General features: G+C 40.8%; 2 protein-coding genes across 3 annotated transcripts in view; one reads left to right on the plus strand and one right to left on the minus strand.

The window, feature by feature from the left end:
* Window positions 1–2,952: 2,952 nt before the first annotated feature.
* On the minus strand, window positions 2,953–13,675 carry NIF3L1 (NGG1 interacting factor 3 like 1). Its single transcript, XM_042444120.1, has 7 exons — window positions 13,656–13,675; window positions 9,222–9,671; window positions 6,702–6,867; window positions 5,622–5,748; window positions 5,092–5,230; window positions 3,861–3,944; window positions 2,953–3,294 (listed from the first exon to the last, which is right to left on the minus strand). Exons 2-7 carry the CDS (start codon window positions 9,655–9,657, stop codon window positions 3,110–3,112), a joined length of 1,137 nt encoding a protein of 378 aa, XP_042300054.1. The 5' UTR covers window positions 9,658–9,671; window positions 13,656–13,675; the 3' UTR covers window positions 2,953–3,109.
* An 84-nt stretch (window positions 13,676–13,759) lies between these two features.
* The window catches only part of PPIL3 (peptidylprolyl isomerase like 3), an 11,310-nt gene continuing 6,207 nt past the window's right edge, over window positions 13,760–18,862 (plus strand). Inside the window, exons 1-4 of one of the 2 annotated variants that reach the window (XR_006101142.1) lie at window positions 13,760–13,861; window positions 14,549–14,594; window positions 15,755–15,829; window positions 17,936–18,029. Coding sequence is in view for 1 of the 2 variants with exons in the window: in XM_042444126.1 (XP_042300060.1) it covers window positions 14,592–14,594; window positions 15,755–15,829; window positions 17,936–18,029 (172 nt within the window). In the remaining variant the exon portion in view is untranslated. The remainder of the gene's footprint in view (window positions 13,862–14,548; window positions 14,595–15,754; window positions 15,830–17,935; window positions 18,030–18,862) is intronic. The other variant, XM_042444126.1, reaches the window with a different exon arrangement.

Here is an 18,862-nt window from a genome sequence, read left to right on the forward strand (position 1 = left end):
TTTTGTGTCCATTAGGAGATAAAGTACCTTTTCTTGGGAGGTCAAAAATAACCTATTTCCAATTAAAGATAAAATAAAGCACTCCGTAGGATCTTTATATAATGGACACCAAATTAAATAATGTACCAGATCCTCTGAATGAGAGCAGCCAGCTATACATCTTCATTCATTTTTCAGAACTTTCTTAAGCCTCCCATCTCTTTCAGCTGAATCGAACACATTAAGTCTGAATTCTGTGAAAGCTCAACACAACTGAACAAAAATTAGATTGTCAAAATAATCTGGGTGATCACAAAATTGCCTGAGGCTATAATATAAGGGGGCACACAAGGAAGCGCAGACAGCATGTAAACCTACAAGTGTAGTAACTTGAGTTGTTCATTTTTTCCCCTTCCTTGCAGGATAGTCTAGCTCTTTCAGTTCATCAATAAAAAGCCCATTTTTGATAATTGAGCTACCCCATGGATCCAATTATTAACAGGTAGTCCATTATTGAGTTCCAGGAGACTTTTTTTGGCAATCCAGAAAGTCTTGGATTTTAAACCAATAACACAGAATCGTTTTGTCTATTTGGCTTTCTAATCTTGGTACAGAAGTTTTGAGGCAGATCATAGCAGCTGCGGTATCCTTAGGAAGTCCTAGTAAGGCCCTTAGGAAATAATTCTGAGATACCTCTAAACCTGAAATCTTAGGTATGCCCAGATCTCTGCCCCATAAAGGATCTGTGCCAGTACACCAGGCACCAGTACAGCACATTTGCCCTCTAGTGCTTATTTAGTTTCTAAGGTAAAATGTGTTGCTGAGGATTCCCCTTTTACTTGATTTTGAGCTGGATGTAAGATCTGGAACCCCTGGCCAAGAGTCTGTTGAGCAAGTACAAGGAAAATCCTGGGCTAGGGAATTAGGAGAATTAACCTCTGTGTATCCACATATTACTGACACCCTGCAAGATGAGACACCAATAATGTATGCTTTGCAGGTCACTGATGCTGATCCTGAGTTTAAGTTTGTGGAGGAGCAGACATTGCAGAGGTTTCCGGATCTTTCAGTTGCCAATCAAATAATGGTAACTGCAGAGCTGGAGGATACAACATCCAAATTCCGGAGAATAATCCAATCCCAGCTGAAAATTGATCTATCTACCTCTTCATCGGTTAAAGGCCCTGCCCACTCGAGCACGAACGGTTGTGTCCAAACTTAGGAAGTACTCTTTTCTGCAATTTCATCAGATCAGGTTCAGTGACTATATTCAGGAATATAGCTGGCTGGCTGAATGAAAACTCAGATTACGATTTCATAGACTATACTGGTAAATTTGACATTGTATGTTTACGAGAAACCTGGTGCCCATTTGATATTCTACTGCCAGGATTTGTATCCTTTTGTGTGCTAGATATAAGGGGGACTGGACATACTTCTAAAACTTTCTGGTGGTCTTAAGTAAACAGTACTGGCACCATGTGCATCAACAGCACAAGTTATTTCTTTGCAATTAAGAAATGTCAAGATATTTTTGTTCAGTATCTATATTCTCTACCTCAAATGAGCCTAATTTAGTCACTTATTGGGACCAACTGTTTAGCTATGTTGAAGATATCACCAATAGGTTTGTTTCTTCAAGGTGCATTTTAATGGGTGATTTTAATGCAACAATTGGGCTCTCTAATGATTTTCTTTGTGAGCACTTGATCCAAGTTTGCCACCCTTTCCCTTAAATCTGCCTCATGTTGGAAAGGATTTAAGTCAATAATAATTGCATCTGACCTACTGTTCTAACTTCACAATTTCATGTTAACTGGAATATTTAGTTTCTCTGGATTATATATGGTCTTATTCATTTTAAAGTTAGTAATCATAAAGATCATCCATCTTTTTTCTCAAAGAGGTGTTCACCATCCTCTGCACTCATATCCTTATCATGATTGGGGAGTCTACACATAGTAAGCAGTAGTGTACATTACCTTTTTGCTATTGCAGGCTAGTAGAATAAGGACAGTATTTAGATTTGGCAAATCTTCTATCCAACATACATCTTACCACTCAACCTTATCTCTGACTTTGTTTCTAGTCCCTGCCAACATCACTTGATATTCTCAGGTTCTCATCTAAACATCTCCATATTATGGCCTGAGACTGGAATCCTGTTGGTGTACTATGCTAACAGTTGCACTTTTTCCAGGGTCATCTAGCAGTGGCAAGGGTAGACAGACAAATCTTCCTCCAAGCTGTTTCTCAGCTGCTTTTTTCCTCCTGCCACCTGTGTTGGCATGGTGTGTTAACAGGATTCTTGCTTGATAGTTTCCATGTTGAGTATTTTTCATCAAGCATTCCCCCAGCATGACATTAAGAATCTACTCTTTTCTTTGCCTAGAGCAGGTGGTACATTAAGTCACTGACATTTCCTACAGAAAATGTGGGAGAAAAAAAAGATAATATTAATGTCTGGTTCTTCCTTTAGCAATGCAGATTCCACTCCTGCCCCAGCTCAAGAATTTTTGGTATTTTGAGTGTTTTTTCAAGATCTGACTTCCCTTTGACAGCAAATGCCCCTGCACTCTGGAATCCATCAATACATGCATTCCAACCAATGTCTTATCTAGGACTGAGTCTCAAGCTGACTTTTGTGGTATCAACATATTGGGGCAGTGTGTCTCCCATTCACTTCTTCATTATCATTAAGTATTAATGGCAGCCAGGCACACAAGAGGGTGATGTTAGTATTTTATCCCACCCATCCTCCAGAGGGTATTGTGTTTGTGGTTCTCTCTGTCCACCCATCTTCCATTCTTCGAAGGCCTGGCAGGTCAATATTCAGATAAAACCACATGATGTATGTTTAAAAACATAAATCTGATATAAATTTCAATATGCTGCCATATAACAAAAACCCTCTCAAACATTCCAGCACAGCTTTCTAAGCTGTGATAAAGAAAGTCAAGTTTTGCAAAAAGATTTGTCAACTGGCCATTTATTCATTTCCAGACAGGTTGATAGTCAACACGTCATATCCCTCTAACCTCTCCTCCTTGCCATTGTGTGTGTTCTTATTTTAAAATCCAGAGGAATATGCACAGAAGTTCCAGACTGCGCATTGTGACCTTGTTTTCTTCTATGCCACTTGAAGGGGGTCTCTGTCTCTCTCAGAAACTATGATATGGATCTTGTCCTCAAGGTGCACAGCTAGCGTTTGTTGCAACTCCAACAGAAAGCCTCGTTCGGTGTTACTGTGCTCACACAAAATCACAGTTATTCCTTTGGAAACAGCATCTAATACATCATGGTGGGACATCTCTCCTATCGAGGCAAGCAAGAGGAAGTCTGTTATTAGAGGGACTGTGCATAGTACATTCAAGTAAAGAACAGTAATTGATCTTGAGAACAGTCAGTGGGAACCTTTATGGCTAGATTATTGTGGGGGTGGGGTGGGGGGGGTTGGGATGTTTAGTAAGAGCCCTGGTGGTGGAGTGGTTAAATGTTTGTATTGCAGCCACTCTCTCACAAATCACAAGATTGTGAGTTCAATCCCAGCCAGGGGCTCAGGGTTCACTCAGCCTGACATCCTTCTATAGGTCATAGAATCATAGAATCGTAGAGTTGGAAGAGACCACAAGGGCCATCCAGTCCAACCCCCTGCCATGCAGGAAATCCAAATCAAAGCATCCCCAACAGATGGCTATCCAGCCTCTGCTTAAAGACCTCTAAGGAAGGAGACTCCACTACACTCCGAGGGAGCGTGTTCCACTGTCGGACAGCCATTATTGTCAGGAAGTAATCTTCTTTTCTCCAGGCTAAACATCTCTAGCTCCCTAAGTAGTTCACTTTTATATCAGTGTTTTTTTATACTATTGAACAATTCTTACCTGTGAGATAGAGATCACTTTCTGTACCTCGCAGAACACTATTTCCTGAACCAGCACACAGAGCAACCACCTTCACCTGGGACTCTACAAAACAGTAACCAGCAGAGTTAAATGCTATAATTCAATGGTTCTCAAACTCCCCCCTGAAGCCCCCCTTTACATCTACATGAAGATGTCACGCTCCCCCGCTCAGTGTAGTATATGAATAAAAATATTTTGTTTACGGTGCATATTTTTATGTGCACATTTATGTATATTCATATTTGAACATTTTATAATGTATTAACACAGTTCAAATTAGAACTGGTTTATTTAAATAAATTCAGTACCCAACTCAATACATTCTTTATACTAGGTGTGCTGCATGTACTTGTTTCTGAGTGCAAAGTTTACTAAAATGAGGAGTAATATTAGAAAGGGAAAACAAGAGCATTTACACACACTGCAGAGTGAATGGGGGCACTTGCCAGGCTTATAAAAAGAAGAGAAGTGAAAGCATTCACACACACTGTGCAAGCCTCACAAAGCGAACACTGTGCTACACACTTTCACCTCATTTCAATCCCAAGCATTTGATTCAGGTGGAGCACCTCTCTCTGGAGGCGAACTGATCAGTGTTTGAGGATCAAGTGACAGCCAATGAGATGGTGGCAAGATGGGTTATCAATTAGAGTCTATGTATGTGTTTGTGTATATGTGCCTTCAAGTCACAAGTATTTGTGAACCTAGGCTATAATCCACTAAGATATATTTGCCATTATGAGAAGAAACTCTAACTGGGAGGTGGAGTGAGGTTTTTGCTTAACAAAAAAATCCTGTTATAATCAGAATCCATTTGTTTGGATTTACTCCTCCTTTTAAATGTTAAATATATTCAAGCAAGAGTTTGGCTACTGACTGAAACCATTTTAAAGCCAGTCCTGTCATTTCAGCCAGTCTCAGCTACTTTAATCCATTTCACTCTAGGGCAGATCAAACAATTTCATGCTGGTTTTCAACTCTAGTCCTAAACTAAGGAATGAATAATACTGAATTCAATAGAAATTACATCTTAGAACTATAGAGGAAAAATATATGCTCACAACTGAATTCTCTAGTAACATTGCTATAAAAGATATTACAGTAAATCATAATTAGATAGCTCTCTTGGACCTAAGAACTGCTTTTAAGATATTGTGTAAGTCCATACCTAATATCTCTATCCCACACCATGGAAAATACAATACTATACCCAATGATTTTCCTGTTCCAAGAGCCAGACGAACATGAGACAATCTCAAATGGCTTTTCAGTCGCTCAATCAAGACAGATATTGAGACTGGCTCCTTCAGCATGCATAAGCGTCCCATTCCTGTATCTTCAAGCAAGGGCTAAGAAGAAACAGTTTTAAAGATATCATTTGGAAGTACTTACACTAATATCTCATTTACTTCAACAAATGCAGGAGGTTCAGCTCTCAGTTTCAAACTATTGTTATCTCTCTCCCTCTGTACTTTACAATCCATGTACCCAAAGTGCTAAGAACTATTCAATCAGGGTGCCAATCCCTTATATATTTACTTATCAGCAAGAGTCACTAATTTCAATGGGAAATAATTACAGCACATATTTTCCTGTTTGGATCACTCATTCCACCTTCCTGGTCCTGAGATATGTTCTCCTTTATTACACCACTGTCTTCAGCCTCTTACTTTTTGCAGCTCTTAGTCAGACCACTTTCTAAAACAAAGCTTGTTGTGAAGATGTCAATCTGTGGCTTACCTTCTGTAATGATATGACTTCAGTTTTACGATAAAGAAGGCTGTTCTGAGAAAGCAAGGCTATCACTTGCACCAATGCCTGCTGGGTACAGTTCAAGCTGACTCGTGTCTGCTCTTCATCTTCAGCCCTTAGAAAAAACAAGGGGTTGCTTTAAAAAAAAAAGCATTTCTGTTCTGTTCTATCTATTACACTTAGGGTGGATAACTTTTAAATGTGAGTCCCAGTGCTCTCTTTGAGAGGTGTTCCCAAAGATTGTTGCTAGTATGGTACTCCACTGCCTTTGGCCTACAGGAGGGGTGGAGAATATGCATCTATCTCATCAGCCCTAGTCAGCACAGCCCATGGGTAGTACTGATGGGAATTGCAACCTAACAATATCTGAAGGACCACACATTTCCTATCCCTGGCACAGATGATCCCGCTCATCTTTTATACTGCTGAATATCTATAGCAGAGCATTACAGTTGATTTTAATTCAGCGTACATTGTTTCCACAATACTACTTTTAAGGATTTTAATCTTAGTTTTGTATTTTAATTAATTTTAACTGGATTGTATTGGATGGTTTGTTGTCGTTTAAATATTTGTGAGCCATTGTAATCATATTTTTTGAGAAAGAAGAACAGAAATAACAGAAATAAAGAAGTGTGTGGTAGGGGATGTTTGGTTCATAGGAATGCATCCAAGCAGCTAAGAAGAATCTAGAAAAAACATATTGTGCTTTGCAACCACATTCTTATCCCAGATTGTCATTTGCTTATCTGTCTACCTTGCACACTTCCAGCTGCTGGATCAGATTGGTTAAATGTGAATCCCAATAAGGGTTCTAACACGTACCCTTTCTGGCCAATCAATGTGACAGTTGCTGGGCTAGAATACACGAGGAAAGGCCAAAGTCAGGGGTAAATCACAATTACCAAATTAAGTATTTTTTCCTCCTCTTTATGCCTATGTTATTACTACCGATCATCTTTCCTACTCAACCTAACACTAAGGATGCTTCCTTACACCACCTTGATTATTTTAACAACTGAAATTTTTCAACAAGAACTAACAGCTTTTGAATACTTCCCATAATACCTGACAGGAAGAGTTGTGATGAACGCTACCCCTGGCACCGCACGCACACTGGACAAAACTGCTTCTAAATTTTCAGAAGAGGAAGCATTAAACTCAACCCGGTAAGACCCGTCTGTGGGGTAATCTAATGCCACAGCTTGTTGCAGAGGAACAGAGGTGCAGGAACCTTAGAAAAAAGAAAGCAAATTGTTACGTGATTTTTCTACAACACACATGGCAGATCTTTACTTCCCAATAATACAATTGGCACTGTAGACTCAGTGCCTCCTGACCTGACCATTACAGACATTAAATTTAATTAAGCAAGCCAGAAATTGAGAGAAACTGTGTCAGATTTATGGAAATTTGTTAAGATAATACTACCCAGATCCAGTTGGTGATCAGTGCCTCCTTTTGCACCTGCACTTTGGCTAGTTTTTATAAGGTTTTTAATTTGTGTTTTTAATTCCTTGTTTTAATCTCTGATTTTGTTTTATATTGTAGATATTTATTGTTTGTTGCTCTATGATGTTGTAACCTGCCTTGATCTCATGGAAAGGCAGGCTAGAAATAAATAATAATAATAATAAATAATAATAATAAAACTTTATTTATATACCGCCCTTCGAAACATCAGGGCGGTTAACAGCAATAATAACATGCATCCAATACAAATTTAAAACAGTACAATTAAAACAATAACAATAGTACAATAACACTAAAAGAACTTGTGCCAAATCACAAGCTACTAACAGAGGGGGGGAGAGGGCTCTCAGGGCAAAGAATCAGGGGTAAGCCTGCTTGAAAAAAAACGTTTTCAACCCCTTCTTAAATTGGGCCAGGGAGGTTGCTGAACGGAGCTCAATGGGCAGCGAGTTCCAGAGGGTGGGGGCCGAGGTGGAAAAGGCCCTTCTGGTGGTATTAACTAATCTAGCCTCCGGAACTCTTAACAGATGCTGCCTGGTGGATCTGAGTGTGCGGGGCGGATTGTACATAAATAAATGATTTATTTATTATTATTTATTATTATGTATTTATTATTATTATTATTATTATTATTATTATTATTAAATAGAATGCAAGCTTATGGATCCATGCAATTTAAAAGTGAAAAGGATGTGCACCTTCAGCCAATTCATAGTTCAGTTATGTTTTCAGCTTAAGAGTTTGAATTCAAGATTCCCTACAACTTTATATAATTTAAAACAGATTTGTGGAATCTGTGGCCCTCCAGATGTTGTTGGATATTCCATCCTCATCAGTTGCTGCCAGAATGGGGGATGGTGACATATGATGAGATTTGCGGTCCAACAGCATCTGAGTTCCCAAAATTCTCCCACCTCTGCTTTATATCTTCAGATTGAATGGAAGGCAAATCCTCTTTCTCCTAGTTTGTCTCCCTGAAATGTCTTATAACATTCTAGAATGTGTAATCTGACATCATACAGGATTTATTATATTTGTGTAATAATGAATATATTTAAAATTATATTTAATATGTTTGCAATTGTATACAAATATAAGAATAAAATAATTCCCACGTTGTTAAAAAAAAACTCAGAAAAACAGCAGATATACTGTAATAGGACAGCATCAGCCAAATCAAATGTCTTGAAAAAACAAAAGTTTTCAAGCTACTCCTGAAACAACTATAGTGTGGCCCCAACTGTACCTTGGTGGTGATGATATGCTAGAGCAGAGTTAGGATGGACAAAACATTCCAGGTTCTCTTTAACCACAGTCAGCAAATGCAGATAACAATGCAGGATCACATATTCTCACCAAAGTTCCTTTTTGAGTTCCCCCTCTGTGCCCCCAGCCATGGCTGAGATTTATGTACATTTTACATAGTTTACATGGTTAACTTTAACTATGGTTAGTGTTAACCAGCTATGCTTTCATTTATGTTTGGGAATTGGTCTCAAAATCTAAGTGTAGAGGATACCTGGCTAGCACCAAGTACAGTTAAGGGTGATGCAAGAACAACTCACCATGGTTAGGGCTGTCTGCAAAAGAGGAAGAATTCTTGCATAACACAGTCCACTCACCAAATCTTTCCATGGTTAAGAGACTGCTGAGAACTTACATTTTTAGATTCCATTATTTGGTCACTGTTTGAAATACAGTCCTCCCTCCATTCTTGTGGTCTTCAGACTCGCGTCCCTTGCTTATGCGTGAGGGACAAACTGAGGGAGAAAGAATGGGGCGCGTGCCTGAGCCTATATTCAACCCAATGGGGCTTGAATATATGGAAAACTCTGTTTTTTGCAAGGGGATCCAGAACAGATCCCCCGTGAAAAAGGAGGGGTGACTGTTTGCTACTTTCAGCTCCCTCCAACACAGAAATCTTCCTTCTTCACTTGACAGAGACATCTATTTGGAAGACATTGTTTAAATGTCGCTTTTCAGCAACAGAAAACAGCACCATTAAAAGTAAGATTACAAGTGTAAAGAGTTTTCATTATTGCTAATTCTGCCCTGTACGATCCATAATTCTTGAAATTATTCACATGTCTAAATATCAGAAAAAGAATGTCTCACCAAGTCCTTTGGCAAGCCAATTATTGACTCCATGGGGTATAGCATCATAGGCTGTATGTGGAGAATAAATGCCAACTCTGTTTTCCAGGGCTCGGATAACAAGACGCTCTTTCCATGTTTTCCACGTTATGCGTTTGAGGGGCTGGAAAATAGGTGGATGGTAAGAAAGAATGAGGTCAGCTTTCTTCTGGAGTGCTTCCTCCATCACTTCCTCCGTTAGGTCGTTTGTCAAAAAGAGGGTGCTGACAGTATGTGGAGGGCTTGGTTCAACCAAAAGTCCAACGTTGTCCCAACTCTCAGCCAGCGACAGCAGAGCATATTCATTTAGGGAAGAAACCAGAACCTTTAAATCCATGAAGGCTCTCAAAGGCAAACGGACCCAGGACTGGACACTCAGGAAGTGTCGTGGAATTTGCTTCAGGCACGATAGCTGCATGCAGATTTCTAATCCCAGAAGGCAATAATATAATTAGAAATATTATGATAAGTAGTACAACAGAAAAAGATTTCACCATTACACAAATACATACTTCCCAAGAATATACAGTGGCAGTCAAAATAACCCCCTAAGAAAAAAAAAAGGGTGTGTGGAAAATCCAGTAGCACCTTTGAGACTGAATTTAACATGCACTTTCATGATTAATCAGTCCACTTCTTCAGATGCACAGATCTCGGAATACATGATCTTAAGATGGAAAGACTGTACCTAGATGGTGACTGCATGGTTTAAGCATGTTTTTCCCTAAGCCTGTTCAAGAGTACTGAAAAGCCTGCACAGCTTCTGGTGACTTTTGAGTTGGCCTAATATTTAAAGCTAATGTGGATGTTAGTGTTTTCTTTTGGAGCTGTTTTGACTAACACTGGCCTGTTACAGACTGCCAAAATAAAGCTGCTTTGGGTCTCTTTGGAGGTATGCTATTTGAATGATGCAGAGTCCAGAGGTCATGCCAAAGCCACACTCCATTCCTAAGCACTGGAGTGCAGCTTTGGTGCAGCTTCCGGATTCTTAGGATGCATGCATCATTTAAACAGCATACCTCCAAAGAGACCCGAAGCAGCTTTATTTGGGCAGTCTGGAACAGGCCACTGTTACCTTTGCTTTTCTAAAGAGTCTTAAGGAACAGCAAATACATTACAGATGCTTAAACAAATGCATAAACAAATCCATAAAATCCAAAGGTTCTTGCAGTTGTACCTGTACCAGGAGACACACGGAGAGTCCCAAAATTTGTACACATGTACGCTATATCACTGCGTCTAATGAAGTGGACTGGGAACACAAATGTTTATGCTGTAATGCATGTGTTGGTCTTTAAGGTGCCACAAGACTATGTTGATCCCAATCAAAGAACCAGTTCTATGATTTTTCAGCTCCAACAGAAGATCTTTTATAAACCTAATGGATCTTCACTGTCCATTCAAGATCTGACCAACACCAAAAAATTTGTATTAACAACAGGGGTAGCATAAAATATACTATTGCTTGGAAAATAAAGTTTTCTTCTAGCGACTTTGGTTGCATCCAATGCAGGTTGACACCACTTTAACTGCCATGGCTCAGTGCTATGGAATTCTGGGAATTATAGTTTTGTGAGATTTAGCCTTCTCTGTCAGAGAGCTCTGATGCCACAACAAACTACAATTCCATATCATTGAGCCACAGCAGTTAAAGTAGTGTCAATCTGGATTATTTCTGTAGTGTGGATGCAGCATTTGAGGACTACAGCTAAATTCAGACAGAACAGGAAAGTGGGAGGTAGGTGATATCTTTCCTGCCAATTCAGAAAAACAAACACCCTTGACCTTTTGAGCCATGCTTCCACCACACCACTGGTGTTTGCCCACCAGTGGATATGTATGTATCCCAGCAAAGCCATGAAACCTGCTGGGTGACCTTGGGCAAGTCACACTCTCTCAGGCTCAGGGGAAAGTAAACCTCCTCCAGACAAATGTTATGTCTAGTATCTTGGATTATATTTACTTTAAACTGTAAATTTTATTATTTTCATGTAGCTGTTATTGCTCTATTATTCCCCACTGTTGCAAGCCACCCGGATTCCCAGTGATTGGGCAGGAGATAAATAAATACTATTATTATTATTATTATTATTATTATTATTATTATTATTAAATCTTGCCAGAAAAAACCCATGGTAGGTTCGCCTTACGGTTGTCATAAGTCAGAACCAACTTGAAGGCACACAATGCACACACACAAACACACCTCACCACAATTTGCAGCTAGTTCTATGTACAGTATGTGCCTTCAAGTCGCCTGCTGACTTTCATAGGGTTTTATTAGTGAAAGAAGACTCAGAGGTGGTTTTGCCAGTTCCTTCCTCTGCCAAAGGAGGAACTTTGGCTCTGGTATTGGTTTGAGCAGGGTTCAATTCCCTGCTTGGCCATGAATCCCACCAGGTGACCTTGGGCAAGTCATACTCTCTCAGCCTCAAGGGAAGGCACATACTTAAGAAATTTGCCAAAAAAACAACCCATGATAGAGGTCGTCTTAGGTTCACTATAAATCAGAAACGACTTGAAGCCACACTACACACCTGGTATTTGTTAGCAGTCTCCCACCCAAGTACTAACCAGGACTGACCCTAGAGAGAGATCTTGTATCACCTTTGAGACTCACTGAAAGAAAGAAGTTGGCAACAGATGTGCACCTTCCACCCGATGTACAGTATCTGAGGAAGTAGGCTTAAGTCTAGGAAAGCTTATGCTGCCAACATCTTATTTTTTTAAGTGAGTCTCAAAGGTGCTACAAGATCTATTATTATTATTATTATTATTATTATTATTATTATTATTATATCCAAATGCATCTGAGGAAGTAGACATAAGCCTAGGAAAGCTCATGCTGCCTATTTCTTTCTTTCAGAGAGCCTGAAAAGTGCTACAAGATCTCTCTACATCTCTGATTCTACAGACTAACACGGCTATGTCTTTGACTTCTACCAGGGCTGACTCTGCTTAGCTTCCAAAACATTCATTACCCTCAACATTTATTATTGCCACTTATGTTTAAAACAACAACAAACCAACCACCTGAGTTAGTCTGAAAGGTGCGACAAGATCCTTCTGCATACTGATATTTTATGGACTTCTGAATCTGCACACACTGAACAGCTAGGTTGGACCCCTGCTTTCTCTGCAGGCAGCTTTCCTACTTCCAAGTTGACTAGACGTCCTCCTTTTCCAGGACATGTCCTACATTCCACCCTTCTGTGCCGGAGGAATTCCAACATGTCCTCTGTTTTGAGCATGACTAAGAAGCATGGATCCTCCTCATCCCAGGTTTACCAGATGTATCCAAATAACCACAAAGGAGGGACCAGGCACCGCAAAACGGAGGACATCCAAGACAAAAAGGAAAGAAAAAGCTGAAAACACTCAATATGAATGTAATAAGGAGATAACCACACTACACTCTTATAGACTTGCTGTTACACTTTAACTGCTCTGGCTGCCTCCTGTTGCATTCTGGGATTTGCAGTTTAAGGAGGGAGCATCTAGAATTCTCAGCCAGAGAGCTCTTAGGCTTCACTGAGCTACAAACCCCAGAATGCAACAGGAGGAAGCCAGAACAGTAAAAGCTGAATAAGGAGTTTATCACACGGGGGACAACTGGAAGTATAAATGGTGATGAACCTGTGATTATCCCACAATTGTGCTAATGGTTTTCACACAAGGTCAAGATGAAACGTGATAAAAGTGCCATTAAACAGGAGCAAATAATTCCTGAGATTTCCCTCTGAATGACCTTGTGCTGTTTATTGCCTGGTTATTCCCTGATTATTCACAGGACAATGGTTCTTGTGTTAATCTCATTTGAATCACATTTTGATGTCAGTTGCGCCATTTTTTCATGGGTTAATTACTGTTCCAACTCTTCATTTCCTCCCATGTGATAAACTCCTTAAGAGGGTAGTGTGGAAATCTCCTAATTTAATCCATGCTTCTTGGTCATTCTCAGAAGGGAGGGCTTCCAAGACAAAATGGAGGGACCCCCCCCCCAAAAAAAAGCTCAAAACACTCCATAGGGATGTAAAATCAAATGGAGGGCATGGCTGGGATTTCTCCTGGGCAGAAGAAGGAGGAGGTTGAAATGGAGGGCAGGCCCTGGAAAAGGAGGACAAGTAGGTTGACCAGAGGCCCTACTCACAACCAAGGAGCAGGCACCACAAAATGGAAGACATGTACCACATTAAAAAGAAGAAGCTCAAAACCCTCCTAGGGATGTCAAGGCCTGCTTCTCAGTCCTGCTCAAAATGGAGGAGGTTTTGGCATTCCTTCTGGACAGGAGGAGGTTGAAAAATGGAGGACAGAGTCCTGGAAGTCTGGCCCTCCATGAAAGCAGCCTCTCCTCCTTCCTCCCCCCCCCCCCGGGCTCTGCTGTCTTGAGGCCCTTCATCATGTCCCTCTCAGCACCTCCAAGGGCCTCCTCCTCTTCGGCCTCCACCGAGGCCTCGCTGGATGCCTCGGCCTCTCCTTCTTCTCCTTCCTCGGGGCTGAGGATGGTGGTGGAGGAGGCGGAGAAGGAGGCGGCCTTCCAAAAGGCGGGCAAGGAGGATAGGGCGGAGAAAAGCAGGAAAGGGGCTTCCCCTTCTTGGAGGGAGGCCCATGGCGGGGACGAGGTGAGTACCACCAGCGCCCTCCTTTTCCTGCCCAGGGCGGAGGAGCCACACACTTGTCCTCCATTTTGAGCCATGACTGAGAAGCAGGCCTTCACGTCCCTAGCAGTGTTTCAGGATTTTTATGTGGCAACTGCCCTCTTATTTTGTGGTGCCTGTTGCCCTCCTTTGCGGTTAGGAGGGGGGCCTCTGGTCGCCTTATTTGTGGGCAGAGTGACTAGAGGTCCTCCTTTTCCAGGACCTGTCCTCCATTTCAACACCTCTTGGCCAGGAGGCATTCCAAAACGTCCTCCATTTTGAGCATGACTGAGAAGCAGGCATTTACATCCCTATGAGTCTTTTGCGCTTTTTTTATTTGGTATATGCCCTCCATTTTGCGGTGCTTGCTCCTTGGTGGTTATGAGGGTGACTAGAGATCCTCCTTTTCCAAGACACGTCCTCCATTTCAAGCTCCTTCTGTCCAGAAGGAGTTCCACAGTGTCCTCCATTTTAAGCATGATAGAAGCAGGCATTTTACATCCCCATAAGTGTTCCAAGCTTCTACTTAGGAATGCCCTCTATGTTGTCTTCAATGTCTTCCATTTTGAGCATGAATGAAAAGCATACATTCACATCCCTATCTCTGTAGTACTCTGGGGACTTGAGCATGTGAAACCACATTTCCACTGATTGTAACCGTGTGCTTTGCAGGGACTTTCCAGAGGGCTCTGCTTGGAGGTCCCAGTCTGCATAGATGGTGAGGCTGATTGTTTCAATATCTTCTTCCTAACTGCTTGTATGGAATTTCTTGAAAACAGGTCTATTCAAAAATATTCTGCTTCAGTGCACATTATGGCTTAGTGTTTGTATTTCCTCATCAGATATGCATTACAGTGAGGTGGGCAGGTGACACTATCTCTACCCTGAAAATGGAAGAGATGCTTCTTGAGGGGTGCATTTCAGATGCTGTTTTGTCCCTCTCTCCTTATTGCACAAAGCTTTCTTCACCAAGGGTATTTCACAAAGCACCACATACCTCTTCAATTAGGGATAGGGAAAATGCAGCCTGACAGCTGCGTGTGGTCCTTTAAACGCCTAAATGTGGCAGCTGAAGCCCTCCCAACATCCCCATACTAAAATGTTAAAAACTGGGAATTCCACTCCCCCCCCAAAATGCCCTTCCAACATGTGCCAAAACCATAGCGGTTTTCTTCTGCTGACCCTCCAAATCCCCACTCCCAAACAACTCCAGAATGCAAAACAAAAATGTTAAAAGTTGACCCAAAAATCAGCCTCAATAGTGGCTGGAAGTGATGTGGCATCACTTCCAACATATCAGAACCCACCAATGTGGCCTGCTGGGTGGGCACAGGGTAGAAAAATGGCCCTCAACCTCTGCACAATTGTCCACCCCTGTTGTAAATAGTACATGTCTCTCTACTTTTTCACAAAACCAGTGCTGCTCTAGGCTTTTTTTAAAAGCCATATCAACATTAATTTCTGTACTTAGGTTGTTTTTATCTGAGGTTGTCCCTACTATTTAAGCAGAGTGGGTCTTGGCTTTGTAATTCCCTGCCTATTTGTCAGATTAGGTAAAAGTTTGTTCACTCCTTAGTACTGTATGACTCCTAATATGTGCGTGTATTCTAAGATGGAAATTTGAAGCATGGGTCAACTAAATTTGGAAATCCACTACCAACAAACTCACTGCCAAATACAGAACATTTAGACCTTAATTGCTCTCTATAAACAATTAAGATGGATTACTTTTGTGTGTTTTACTTTTATTTCTTCTATTAGAAATATCTTGCATAACTATTAAGTTGATTTGGATGCTTTTTGACTTTTGGAGTAAATCGTTTATTTGTTTAAATTGTTTGAATAAATAATTTTGTTTATTGTCCCACCCCTACCCAGGCTGTGACATTGCACACTGATGTGGGAGATATTAAGATAGAGCTGTTCTGTGAACGGACACCTAAGGCTTGTGAAGTAAGTAATGAAACTACAGAATTGTTGCCACATAATGTGACTGTCCATCTCTCCTGAGGCTTTAGTAAATTGTGCTGGAAGCCTGTTAGATTAAGTGTGTTTTTCTCCTAATGGGTTTAATTGACAGGGGGGAAAACAAACCGGCATGCCACCCCTGGCCAAGACACCTCAGGGCCGCAGCAGAAACCACTCCTTTTTGGGCCAGGTTTTCACGGCCTAGGTGCAGCTTTGGTGTTTCTTCTGTGCATCCTGGGGGCATCTAATCACCATGCCCCTCAAGACATGTGTAAGCTTGCTTTTTTGGCCCGTCCGTTCGGTCCCAGAGTTACTATCCATGTCCCTTTGTATTTGTTAATCTAATTTCCATTAAACCATTCTCTTCTCAGAAAGATTTACTGGAAAATGTAACTTTTTCTCTTGCTCATTCTGATTTATTGCAGTTCTGTATTCAGTATTATTTTCCATGTATTTTAATTTGTAATTTTTACTTGCAAATTAGTTGGGTATGCATCATTAAGGTACTATTAGCAGCAGGATTACTGTGAATGGATTACTACGTCTCCTAATTTACATGTCACTTTCCCACAGCACCCAAAGAGTCTCAAAATAACATCAGAATATAATAACAATAGTCAGGTAATGATAAAACATGAACATTTCACACCAACTGGTTAGTGATCCATTTTAAAACTATTTAGAATTTAAATAAATAGAAAAGTTATAATTCCAATAGGCCAGTCAAAATAACTTGTATTGATGAGTAAAGTGGCACTTTGGTATCCCTGCGGGATCCATTCTGGCCCCCCCTCCATGGATATCAAAATCTGCGGGACCTCAAGTCCGGTTGTCCCCAATGGTGGCATGTACACATAGCATGTGCTGCTACTGGGGACAATGGGGGCTGTCCCTAATGGTGACACAGCCATATGCACGTGCCATTATTGAGCACAACAGGGGCTTGCCATCTGCGGATGTTGAAATTAATGGATGGCAAGTCTATGGATATGAGGTCCTACTGTACTTTTTTGAATGATGGGAAAGGCATGACCTATGGGCTTCATGTGAATTACACCTATCCCCCAGTCCCCCTGCAAAAACATTCTATATATATCAGTGGCCCAGTCCAGACCGGCCAAAAAGGACGCCCTTGTCATGTGCGAGGGGTGCTTTGGGGCAGTGCTTCTAGACGCTCCTCGCCCCTCACACGTGATGAGGGTATCAAAATGGTGGCGCCCTGTACTGACGTTGCCATTATGATGTGCCAGACGCATAGCATCCACACGTCATGGTGCCATTATGATGTTGCGAGTGCGCCATTGGCGCACCGCGACATTGTAATGGCATCACAAGAAGAACCCACTTTTCGCAGGTTCTTTTTGGTCAGAGAACAGATGCAGTGGGCCCTTGGTATTTGCTGGGGTTTGGTTTCAGGAAAACCCCACCACCACCATGGATATCAAAATTCATGGATGCTCATCCATTAAGTACAATGGTGTAGTAAAACTGTGTCTCTTAATGGCAAAATCATGGTTTGCTTTTTGCAATTTATTTATTTAATTTTTTTTTAAAAAGTTGTGAATGGTGGAACCCATGGATAAGGAATCGATGGACACATAAGGAAAATTGTATAATACATAAGTGAATGATGTAGACCATATCTGGAATAGTAGCTTTTAGGTTACAAATCTGGATAGCTTAGTAGTCTTTATTGGCACACCCATCTTAAGAAGCTGGAAGCTGAGCCAAAGCTGTGCTCCAATTCTTAGGACTGGAGCATGGCTTTGGAGTGGCTTCTGGACTCTTAGGATGTATGCATCTTTTAAACAGCATACCTTCTAAGTGACCTGAAGGAGCTTTATTTTGGCCTGTCTGTTCAGGCCCATAGTTAACTAAAATATGAGTCAAAAGTTTCTGAATACCTCCTTTTAGCTGCATGAAAAAGGTATGTATATGTGTGACAGAGCTGAGAAGGAGTTTGAGCTCATTCACAACTTACTGGACCATTTATATTGTGATTTATGAAAACAAACATAATGCAGGAATGCATTTGTGGTGTATTTCATGTTATCATATTATTTCTTCACTAGCATTTTTTTCTTTCTGTAGAATTTTCTGGCTCTCTCTGCTAGTAACTACTACAATGGTTGTATATTTCATCGGAATATCAAAGGATTTATGGTGCAGACAGGAGATCCAACTGGTAATTCCTTTTATTACAGTTCTTATTTTCTTACAATTTCTAGCAGTGGGCAGATATGTTTATCTGTTGCAACAGATACAAATAAGAGTCTTGTTGTAGTTTAAATTTTATTTGGCATATGCTTTAGGGGATTGTAACTCACTTAATCAGAGGTATGCATCTGATGAAGTGGCCTGCATGAAAGCTTGTGCAGTGCTAACGCAAAACAAAAATTGTCAGTTCTTAAGGCATACCATAAGGCTCAGTGTTAATATTTATGAGATTTTTATGCTAGGGCTTCATCTGAAGGTACATATGATGCAGGAACACTGCTGAAACCACCTGAAATCCTCTTTGAATCTTGTGATGAAAGGCTAGTATTAGATTAATAAATAGTGCCTGGAATAGGCACATTATTTAATCCTTCCAATTATTTGATCACCTCTCTTCCCTGAATAGCATGTTTCAGTTATAAAGAACTGTCACACAAGAGTCTGTGAATTTTCAACTCGCTTTTCTGAACACTTTTTCAGCTTCTTGTCATGAAGATATATGTGTTCTTGGGCAAAAAACTAATTTAATGCTTCATATAGGCCTGTTACAGACAGGCCAAAATAAAGCTGCTTCGAGTCACTTTGGAGGTATGCTATTTCAATGATGCATGAGTCCTAAGAGTCCAAAACCCACACCAAAGCCATGCTCCAGTCCTAAGGACTGGAGTGCAGCTTTGGTGTGGATTTTGGACTCTTAGGATGCATGCATCATTGAAATACCATACCTCCAAAGTGACTCGAAGCAGCTTTATTTTGGCCTGTCTGTAACAGGCCAATGATTCTAAGTATTAGGGAACCATG

Source organism: Sceloporus undulatus, chromosome 1 (genome assembly GCF_019175285.1).
Source record: "Sceloporus undulatus isolate JIND9_A2432 ecotype Alabama chromosome 1, SceUnd_v1.1, whole genome shotgun sequence".
Classification (NCBI taxonomy): domain Eukaryota; kingdom Metazoa; phylum Chordata; class Lepidosauria; order Squamata; family Phrynosomatidae; genus Sceloporus; species Sceloporus undulatus.